Source organism: Tetranychus urticae, chromosome 1, assembly GCF_039701765.1.
Source record: "Tetranychus urticae isolate SD_2017Ah chromosome 1, NJAU_TeUrti_SD_1.0, whole genome shotgun sequence".
Classification (NCBI taxonomy): domain Eukaryota; kingdom Metazoa; phylum Arthropoda; class Arachnida; order Trombidiformes; family Tetranychidae; genus Tetranychus; species Tetranychus urticae.
This window is the reverse complement of record NC_142958.1, coordinates 28976401-28988305: the sequence shown is the minus strand read 5'-3', so window position 1 is coordinate 28988305 and position 11905 is coordinate 28976401. Positions and strand designations below refer to the sequence as shown.

The 11905-nt window shown below is 32.0% G+C and overlaps 1 protein-coding gene across 1 annotated transcript; it reads right to left on the bottom strand.

Moving 5' to 3' along the window:
• Positions 1-8947: 8947 nt before the first annotated feature.
• Positions 8948-11436, bottom strand: LOC149094912 (uncharacterized). The gene is made up of 6 exons (XM_089266096.1): positions 11275-11436; positions 10101-10160; positions 9935-10026; positions 9569-9854; positions 9301-9512; positions 8948-9151 (listed from the first exon to the last, which is right to left on the bottom strand). The coding sequence occupies exons 1-6, from the start codon at positions 11360-11362 to the stop codon at positions 8948-8950; spliced, it is 942 nt and encodes a 313-aa protein (XP_089122222.1). The 5' UTR covers positions 11363-11436.
• Between the last annotated feature and the right edge of the window lie 469 nt (positions 11437-11905).

The following is an 11905-nucleotide window of genomic DNA, read 5'->3' as shown; positions in this document are numbered from 1 at the left end:
AAATGTTATCATCAATTGATTTGAAATGGTACTTAAGAAAGTATAAACATTTTGGTGGAGTTTTCCCGATTGACAGGCTGCCGTTAATAATCAATAAACCAATGGATTTTATAATCAATTTAGACCATAGCTACAAAGAAGGCTCACATTGGGTTGCACTCCACTTCACCAAATCATATGCTCTCTATTTCGATTCTTTCGGACGAGAACCTCAAGGTGAAATTCTTAATTTTATTGAAAGAAATACAAATTGTTTCACACACTCAAAAATGAAATACCAAGGAAATGATTCAACAGCTTGTGGTTATTTCTGTTTATTATTTGTAGCAATGAATAAAAAGAGATTCTTCAGAACCTTTGAAAAGTGTAATCATCTCAAAAATGAATATTTACTCTATAAACAAATAAAAAGAATATTTAAAATTTGAAAATAAAATATAGTACATTTTTATTTCATAAAAATATGTAAAATAATGGTGGCATGTTATATATGAGACATGCGGCAGTCGGTACACGAACCTAAGAGTTCGAATCCTTTCAAATTTCAAATATTGCAGGCACAAACCAAGTAAGCCACATGCTTACAATAATTTTATATGAAGATAATTTTGAGGTGAACATAATTCTTTATTTTTATTGGTTTAATTATTACATTTATAATTGTTGATTTATTTTATAATGACCATATGCAAGAGAATGTATCTTGTCAATCAAGTATCTTTTATCTTCAAATGGAGACAAAGCAATTTTTTTCTGTTTATATTGATGAATATTATGTTCGTCTGACCCTAATCTGTTAACATCGCTGACAACAACTGCATTGTTGAACAATGAATTGTGATAATCCTCAAATGTTAATTTATTCTTAACGACTGCTTGTTGCACACCTTTAGCTTTCTTTTTTACTCCATTTTTAGTTTTCACGGCATAAAGTTTGGGTCTTATTGCAATCACTTCTTCAATGGTATCACCTGCCATTTCATCTTTTAAACAACCAATTCTTTTTTTGTTAACTAGGGAAAAGAGTGGGTCACTTGGAGGTAGATCGCTGAAATCCATAATGTCATCAAATTTTTCCATATCATCGACAAAAGTATTTGTTTTAAGCTCGATCAATAATGAATCAGTGTCAGAATAAACTAAGCTCATCTTTTCATGGAAATATGATTTTAATTTATCATAATAAAGCGTGTAAACATGAAGTTTAGCAAGTTCAAGTATTGTGAAACCAACGATTATTGGTTTGTCCAGTAGTACTGCATCAGGGATCATTTGAAATAAGACTTTTTCTTCGTCCAAAATTTTCATTGATTTGCATTGACTATTTCTGATTCTACGTGCAGCCATTGCTTCATTCAATACTAAGTCAACTCTACACCTTTGCCTTTTATCTTCCAACATTTTGCCGTAATTGCTATTGACAAAAAGTTTGTAGAGAGAAGATATAAACGGTGAAGCAGCATTTTGTCTTTTTTCTGTACAAAACTCAATGAAAGGGGCTAACCATTTCTTTTGTTTGAAGCTAATTACTCTGTGCACTTTTGTCACTACCATTCCATGAAAAACATAGAATTTTAAGGTTTGGTAATGAACCACATATTTTTTTCGCGGCAGGAAAGTTGCAACCAATTTTTCACACAGTGCAGGTTTATAGTTCATTCCATCTAATATTTCCATTGCAGTCGGGCTCAGCATGGAATGTTCGATTAACATCTTATGAGGTGCTAATGGGAAATCATTATGATCATCATGTAAATGATTCGGATATTCTAAATCAACTTCTAAGATGTATCCTTTCATATATGAAGATGGTGTAGACAGGATGTCGTGCAAATCAAAATTTCGTACCCAACGATAATCTCCAACAGGTAATGTTTGTAGCATAGCATGCCCGTAAAGATTATTAACGTCTAAATACAGTAGCCATGTTTGATCACCTCCATTATATGAACTCTGATTAGGATTATTTGCTTTTGCATACCTCTTCACAGTAGTGGTGAAACCACCACGTTTTCCGTTCTCAATCATTATGTACATATCAAGTTCTGTGAATAACTCTAATCCTATCCGCAACATTTTTACTGCAGATGCTAAGGACAAACCGGGCACAGACATATAGTGAGGAGGGTCGATTCCGAAATCTGTTATGGATGTTTCTCTGAAATTTTCAAAAATAGCAGCTAGCATTAAAACATCTAGTTTAAGATAAATGTCTATAAGCTGACCCAATGATTCACAATTGAACTGCTTCCAAATTCTCTCCAGTCTAGAATACATTTCAATGGAGCAGTTGCTATCGTTAAGCGAAGAATAAAACTTTTCGATTGGTGGTAATGTTGAGTCTGCATACTTTTCATATGAATCCAGATATTCATATGGTAATGTTGCTTTTTCGTACAAATCGGTTAAATCTTCATCTCTCCATAATTGTCGTAGCATTTGATTTTTTTCATCAATACTCAAATCTTTAGCTAAAGTATCCAAACTCGCTGGTAAAAAAGCAAATGAATCAAGGAACGCAAAATTGCCAACAAACCATCCAATATACTTTTCCATAGTTTGAGGAATTATAGTGATGTCTGTGAATATTTTCGCATCCATTCCTTTTATCAGAATATGTGAGTCATAATTTTTCAGATTATGGAAAAATATTGGAATCCGTTTAGGTATCGAATAGTTCAAATTACAGTTGTTATGGGCTGCTCCGCGGTAACGTCCTGTAAGATGATCATGATCACGAACTCGATCATCACATAAAGCTTCACGACAAATCCAACAGTAAATAGCATTTTCGAAATGTTGTTCATCCTCTGGAAGCATGTGAAGCTCTCTGACTTGATGTTCTTTGAGGTAATTACGCATCCACTTTTCTGAGTTCTTTATACTTAACAAAAATTCTTTAGCAATATTCTCACCATGAAGAAATTCGCTCTTAATAATTTTCTTGTTCCAATCCATTATGCAGTATCCATAACTTGTTGGTTCATGTCTTGTTATTTTTATTGAATCACTAGTTGGCACAGCGATGCATTCGAAATCAGCATATATTACGAAAGGATGTCTTATTTCTTTATTTAATTGTCTCTGAACAAAAGGAACTTTAGCGGAACCATTTTTTGCCTTAGGCATAAAAACTGCCTGAACAGCACGTTTCTTACATTCAATTATATGATTTTCTAATTGAATCTCGAGACGATATCCATAAAGACACCTTTCACAATGAAAGCGTCTGTAGTTCGTTCTGCTATTCAATAATCTTGAAAAACTTGTTATCAAGCTATAATGATCTTGGAATAGAAAAAGCTTCACATGCTTCTCCAATTGATTTTTAGCGATTCGGACCGGAATGACATATTTCTTAATGAAGTGATAAGAAAATACACTAACAGAAATATTGTTTCTCTTCTCAAATCCTGCAATTTGGTCAATGGTTACATCTCCTCTCCACATTGAAAAGTCATGTTTATCAATATACTGTTCATATAAATTAACACGATTTATATTAGCTCCATTGTTATACAATCCTGCCAAAACTGAATACATGAAACAGTCCTGATTACATTGCATAGAAGATATACATCTCTTTGCAGTTAAAGCTGGTGGCAATTTTATCCATGAACACCCTCCATGGTGTGGTTGATATTTTGCAACATATACATCCAAATTATTCACTGACAAAATACGGAATCCACTACCACGCTCTGTGTAATGATCAATAATATTCTGGATTTCGGTAAAACTTTCTCTGATTAAATCAGTTATCGGCTCACTTTCATGATAGTATTTTTTGAAAATTGAATGCATGTGAGATTCAACACTTTCTCCGCTTACTAATTTTTCAAAAACAACACTTAAAGAAAATGCGATTTTTATTGGACCAAGTTCCATAACAACAGCTTCAACAAGATTTTTGATGTCATCGCCATAATTGATAACAACGTCTTCCAAGGTGAAACAATTTATTATGTTCTGAGAATAAAGTCGATAATTTTTATTAAAAGCTTGATTTAACAGAGTAAAGTTATTTAATGTTGAATATGACGCTTGAGTTGGTGTTAATAGGGAAAGACCACACACTTTCATATGTTTTGACAATCTTTCTTGAGTACTCAATCCTTTTTTACAACGATCGCAGTAAAATTTTTTTCTCTTATTCGGGCCACATTTGAGATTTATATGTTGAGAACTGTTATTTTGATGAGCACATATATTTTGATGAGATGTAGACGGTTGAGGCGATAGAGGAAGTGAGTTTTGGGTAGGAGCACAAATAATCTGATGAGATGTAGATGGTTGAGGTGATTGGGGAAATGAGTTTTGGGTAGGAGCACAAATAATCTGATGAGATGTAGATGGTTGAGGTGATTGGGGAAATGAGATTTGAGTGCAACACTCATGGACGAGATAATCACAAAGATCTGCATAATCTTTTCCACATTCACTGCATCTTCGCAAAACAGGTTCAACTTCAGTAGCAGGGCTCCAGAACGTTTCCATCATTGAACAGTTAGGTTGCTTACAACATTCATGAGAGATAAAATCATTTATTTTCAAAAATCTGCACAAACAACAACTACAAGAAAACGTGTCATCATCTTCTTGCATGTCTTAATTCTTAACAGAGGTTTTGTTACATATTATAATTGAAACTTTATTTGCAGGAAAGTATGTGACAAGTACAATATCTTTTAAGTGACAAAAAAGAGAGATCTAATTTACTTATAAGGTAATATTTGTCGGGAGCTATTGAGGGGCATATCGAATTGTAGAACATAAATATTTTATATTGTATAGGGCTTATCTAATTTCATTGATGTTCTGAGAGGAAATACCGAACCAAGAGATTATAGATCAATCTCAACAAAAGCAGATGTTTTGGGTATCAACTAGTTTAATGTAATTGGTCTTCCGGCAGGCAATCCTACCTGTATCTTAAATATTGCATCATAGTATTGGACTCTTAGAAGATCGACCTCATTGAGAGCACAAACAATGGGAAAACTAGGATCGGATTTATCGGGCATTATTCTTGCTAGTATAATTTTGATTCGTGCGTCAATACCTTCAACATTACGAAGATCATCATAATATGTCATGATTGGCATGTATGCTTGCTCGAAAAGTTTGGAAATAAGCTTCATTGCTTCTTCAGTCAGCTCATCATTTCTCCGGCGATATTCAGTTAGGATCTCCGATTCTGTCTAAATTTTTCCAATAATATTTAAATAAATAAATAATTAACATGAGTGTTATATCAACAGTCTTCTACTTTTGATTTGATCACTTTTAGCAAAACTTAAGATTGATAATCTTTGTTTAGATTGCAGCTTTCTCAAATGTAAGCTTTTTTTGTTTGATTAGATTAGATTAACACTTTTTGTATCTATTAAAAGTGATAAATTCAAAAGTAAAAGACTGTGTCATTAATAATAAATTTGAAATAGGCAAATACTCACCGGTTCTAAAATATCAAACACATCATCAATAACTTCATGAGCCAACAAGTCCATTTTTTATTAAAGGTAAAAAATATCAATTCACAGTTTTGTCAAAATGAAAAACAGATATTAAGGTTAGATTGTAAATTGAACAAACGTCTAAATGAGAAGACACTAAATGAGAAGAAAACATAATGACAGATATTGTTGAACGGGAACGAATACGATTTAGTCAAAAAAAAGTCCTTGATGTTTGAAATGTTTTTGTAGACAAAAATTCACGGTGGAAGTTGTTTAATTTAATTTGTTTAAGTTTATGCTTAGCAAAAAAAAAATGATATCATCTTGATATTGGTTTTTAAAATTTTTAATTTGTGTGAAAAAACATGTTTTGATAACTTTACATGTTTGCATAAACTTAATTGAATTATCAATTTATTTATGATTTGTGATATATTTCTACAAGAAAACTGATAGACCATTTATAAAATTAAATAAAAAATTGTTTAGATCATGAATTTATGAATCAACAAGGGCTGTAACATGTCTTTTTCTAAATTGAAAGTTATTAAAGGGATGAAAAGAATTGAAAGGAATGAAGAAAGAACTAAAAAAAGAAAATCAAATAAATCAGTGTTCAAATCAATCTTTATTGTAAATCATTTTTTTTTTTTTGGAAGTCAATTACATTGACTGTCTGTTGTATCGGTACATTTTATGGGTGTTGGCCAAAGCACAATCAAACGATTTGTTAGGAAAATGTAATTGGCAAGATGGAACTTTGGGTCCGTGTACAGACACTTTCACGCGAGGAATCCAAAGTTTTTTAAGCATCATCTCAGAAGCTCTGTTCATATAACCGCACAAAAACCGATCTTCAGTAAGCGAAGAATCATAAAAATTCCGTATCATGATATTAGCCTGTTCGAGATTTATCTCAGTAGGTTTACCTTCATACGGCATCCCGATAACCTCATCTTGATCAAGGTGAACAGCCCAATCGTCCTCAGTAGGCACTTCGGATAGTTTTTTCCCATGAAAAACAGCAGTATGGATAGTGGCAGTTTCAGATAGCAGAGCTATCTCACGAGGTAAGAAATCGGACTCAACAAAAAATCCAACGGTGTCAAAGAAACAGCAAATATTTGAAGGCATTTTAAAATTTATTATTCAATTAGATTAAAAAACAGGATACAATTAAAAAACTTAATTTAATTAAAGCAAAAAAAATTTGAAAAGAGAAGAAGAAGCAAAAAAAAAGAAGGAAAGATTAAAATTTGACAAATTCACTTGATAAATGAAAGTTACAAAGTGATTTAATTTGCAATTTCTTTCAATGCAAGAATAAGTGAGCGTAAAGTTACTGCATTATCGCTATTTAACATGTCTTGCAAATTAGTCACGAATGAGCCAGATAATCGAGCGAGAAAATCTTCCTCGCGTATTGCCATATTTGGTATGTCACCAAAACTTTTCTGGTAAACAGCCCATTCCTTTGCAGGCGTGAGAACTTGTAATGCTTGATAATCTTTATTCTTGATTATCTGAATTTCCTCAATCCATTCTTCATGGATATTCTCATGTGAATCACCAACTACTCGCGAGTAAATGAAAGAATCAACAAGCAAATTATCAGGCAATCGGCCAATAGGGTCTCGTATTAACTCCAACAATGCAACTATACCAGGTATAGCCTTCATTAAACCATCGATAGCATCAACTGGAATTTTATACTTATTGTATCTTTTATTAAGCTGAATCTGTCCAGAATCAAGTTGCGTAATTGTAAGCTCATCAATGTCTTCTACTTCAATAGCATTTTTTTCTGATAAATCGGTCAAATAACGTCCAAGTTGTAGAAGCTCCCACCTTTTGAGATTAACTCCGGATCTTGTTGGAAAACCATTGTAAAAGGACCTGATATCAGCTCGAACACAAATTACCTCACCATTGTCGATTCCATAAGATGCAGTGATCTTATGGTCTAACGTAAAGGCAAATGCTTTTAAAGAAAACCAATGAATTGATGGCATGTTGATTTTTTTCATTTTGGAGAGCACAAATTTATATCACTTAATAAAATTGAATTGAGAACTTAATAACATTGAGAAGGAAAAATCAGTTCTTTATATACTTTTTGAAAATATCCAAAAAGTTGGAAAAAGACTCCCGCAATTGTTTTAATGTTCTCACTCCTGTTACAATATACGATCCTTTCGGATAATATGTGATACATATTTGTTTATCTCTCCAATAAATGGCTGGATAGATTTCTGGTTCATATGAAACATTATTATTAGATTGTACGAATTTTGTAACATCAATCAAATATTTGATTTTTCCTGTTCCGGTCATATTCACAACTTTAATGAATTTGATTTTGTCGAGCGGGAAAATTTGCTGAATGAACTTTCCTCCATCTTTGATCAAAGTGAATCCTGTTGCAACGATCTTGCCAGACTCGAAAATTAGTAAACTTTTCTTTCCGTTCTTGACAACATCAGCATTAAATCTTTTGTCTGTCTTACCGGATTTCCCTACAATAGTTGTTTTTCTACCGAGATCCCATAGAGTCACAATATTAACAACTTTCGGTAAGGTTAATTTCTTCATATTGATACAATTATAAAGACAAGTACACTGAAAGTCGACATTGTTTGTGACATCGACAGTGAATTTGTTTTCTTATATATATACCAATAAGAACTATCCTTGCAATCATTAATTAATTAATTAATTCATTCATTCATCATCATCGTGTATGTAACATGGATAAAGTGTGTGGTCTCTTTGCATTGAGGAGAGAAGATAACTATGCTTGCTACTATTCTTTAAAAGACAGAATATTACATAAATTTAAGTTTTACTCTTTAGCTGAACTTCAAAATTATTTGTTATTTTTCATGGATGTTGGCCCTATTGCCTGTGCCAGTGCAGAAGCGGAAGATGTTTTGAGCGGTTTTGACATCCATGTTATAAATATTATAAAGTTTGGTGCAATCATCAGACTTGAAGTCACTGATGAAATCGATAAAATGAATTGGTTTATTAAACAATATCAACCAACATATTGTAACTGTGGTCAAATCCGATTTGCACCTAAAAACCTTTAAAACGGTCGGGCAAACATAATAAAAAATGATTAAACATTAAAAACTGATTTCTTTGATCTCGCGTAAACATAGAAATCCTTAATCTCGCGAGTTCAATGATATCCTTGTTCTCGCGGGTTCACGGAGATCAACGATAACAATGATCTCGCGAGTTCGGCGCGCGCGCGCGTTTTTCCTGAATCACTTTTAACTCTCAACTCATTGCTTGTTTCTTTTTTTCAATCTAGTGTGTGTTAGAGTTGGTGTGTTTGTGTGAGTCAGTACAACATCAACTTTATGCTTATCCACAAATTTTTAGGTTTCTCAGCCAACACAAACACAAAAAAAAATTAACTGGAATATGTCTGCACCAATTTTTACAAATCGCTGATTTGGTACTGAAACCGGAAGTCTTCCCTATTTCCGACTTCCTGTGCTTGAAGCGTATGTTTCCCTACTACTATTCAATAGCACTAAATTCGGTAAAATGTGAACCAATTGCTGGATATTTTCATCTTTTATACTTCCAAAACCCCTCAACGCAAGATGTTTGAGATTCGGATATTTCATAAGCAATCTTTTTAAATTATTCCAGTCTTCTCCTTCGTCATACAATCCATCCTATAAATATAAAATCAATTAGTTTATATGGACAAATTTTGCTCAGATGCTCCTTTCCATGTTGGCCTAACCTAACCTTGTTGATTTTATTCTCAAGAAATTTCTATATTCCAAAAAGCAAATACATTTCAAATCTGAATAATACTTACATATTGTATAACTAAATCTTGTAAACTTTTGTGTTTCATTGTTTCATCTAAAAACCAAGAATCAGTATTCATGTTAATATGTGCACTTTGTAAATTAGGACATGAATCCATCAACTGGAAACCATAAAAAATTTTTCGTCCCCAGCATTCGTAAGACAATTCAAGTATTTTGAGCTTTTCCAATACTGGACCATCGTAGCGATTTTCTGTAACTGAACGATAGATTTTCATAAATGAACATTTCTGGGCAAAATATTTCCATAATTACATGTACCATGAAATTGAATCTTTAGTCTTTCAAGGTTTGGCAAATAATGAGCATCTCTTGTCAAAGCCTCTAGACTATATTCCTCTACATCCAATTGCTTTAAGCTGGAACCTTTTCGTAAATTGTTTAGATTGAAATCATACCCGGAAAGCATTTCGAGTTCATCACAATATTTTTCAATTGGTTCATCAAAAGAATTGATTAATCCTTTCAGATTTTTTTGGTTTTTAACTAATCCAATAGCATCTTCTACTTTGTTGTATATACTAGAAGACAATTCAACAACCTTTGTTAATAAAATAAATAAGAAAATTAAATATTTAATTAAAGATGCAAAAAGAAATTGGATTAATAATATCAACCTACTTTTAAATTTGTAAATAATTCACTAAGACAGGTTGAATCAATCAAACGTCGGTTTTCATAAGAAACAGCATCAGATGAATAACCACACTGATCTGAAAATATAAATTTCTGTGATTAAGAAATGGATTACAATGAGCATGAAACATTAATAAAACTTGAATCTTACCGATCAAATATTTAGTTTTTTTAGTCCGCTTATCAATTAAATAGCTCCATTTAACGCACACTGTAATTAAATTTTACTAAATTAAGTAATAATCCTTTCAAAACCAAACTTATTTCATATTCAGACGAATGAATTGCGAATGGAGCAAAATTTTGTACTGTTCTTGTTACTGGAGAACAAAAATATTAGGTTGGCCGGATACAGTTTAGGGTCGAGTTTTATTTTATTGAAATTCATGTGATTATCGCACAGAGATGAATATTGGTACTTAGCATCTTACAATATTCATGCATTTTTGCTGTTAACAAAAATTGATTATCTCAATTAATTGCTGAGATATTTAAACGAAAAATGGGAAAAAATAAATTGCGAAAAAACGCTAAAAAAGTGAAAAATGTCCAAAGGGGGACCCTTTACAAAACTGTATTTCTGATTCAAATCAATGTTATTGAATAGGGCATTTTATTTTTTCCCATTTTTCGATTAAATTTAAATATCTCAGCAATTAATTGAGATAATCAATTTTTGTTAACTGCGAAAAATGCATGAATATTGTAAGATGCTAAGTACCAATATTCATCTCTGTGCGATAATCACATGAATTTCAATAAAATTAAAATCGACCCTAAACTGTATCCGGCCAACCTAATGATACAACAATATTATATCGGTTCGGAACAATACAACACTAGACTTAACATCTGTGTAAATATTCAAATGCTGCGCCTAAACAGTCAGATGGTTTAGTCATGCAATAATCACAAGATGAAACTTTTATTCTAACAAAGTTGTAAGTTGTAAGTTATTATTTTGAAACCTCAACGTTCGAAGCTAGTTGACTCATGCGAAAATATATCTGGTCAATTCAGCAAATCGTCGATTAGGTTTGCCCAAAAAATTGCAACCATCACTGAATGGGTGTCTGTCACGAAAAATTGACTCTCGTTAGATTGAAAATGTATCTTAATTTTAGAAAGAAGACATTGAATTAAATTGAGCTGCACTTTACAATTGAAACAACTTTTAATGATTTAAAGCAAACCAACTATGATACAGTTAAATCTGCTCCTGGTAAACTCAAAATGGTTTTTCCATTTACATGTAGTCTGACATAAAACTTCTTACTAGGGAAATAGATGAATTTTATGACACAAGAAGCACGATTGGTACTTACCCTTATAGCAGTTTATTAAATCGTAGGTGTTGTTTATATAATCAAAAATGGCGAGTAAACAATCATCGGGAATTTCGTTGATCAACATTTTATAATTAAACGCTTAAACTACAGTTCTCCTTGAGTCTAGTGTTTGTATCCAAAATGTTGAAAAATTCATTAGATATTATTTTCCTGTAGCTCACATAGATGTCAGCAGTAGATTGAGATACATTCGCAATTGCAATAAAAAAATTGAGATCTTAATTTTAAGGAATCAACTTCACTCGAGATTCCTAAAAATCTCCGGTTTTGAGGATTAATCTTAATTACTAGTATAAAGAAGATTGTTGCCTTTATTCACTTTTTAGTTTATCATGTATTATTTTAAAATTTAATTGAATCATAAACATTTTTAGTCAAACAAATTCACAGACAAATTGTCAGTCAAACTTTTTCAGACCAATCTATCTCCAAAGCTTTGAAACGTTATAAAACTATTTTAACCTTTAATCTTTCCATTCATCAAACGCTTTACCAAGAGACTAATATAAGTGAAATCGGAAACAATGTAACATATTTCCAATTAAGTCAACTTGTTACCTGAAATATAAGATCAACCTTACCTTAATTGAGTCATACAGATGAAATT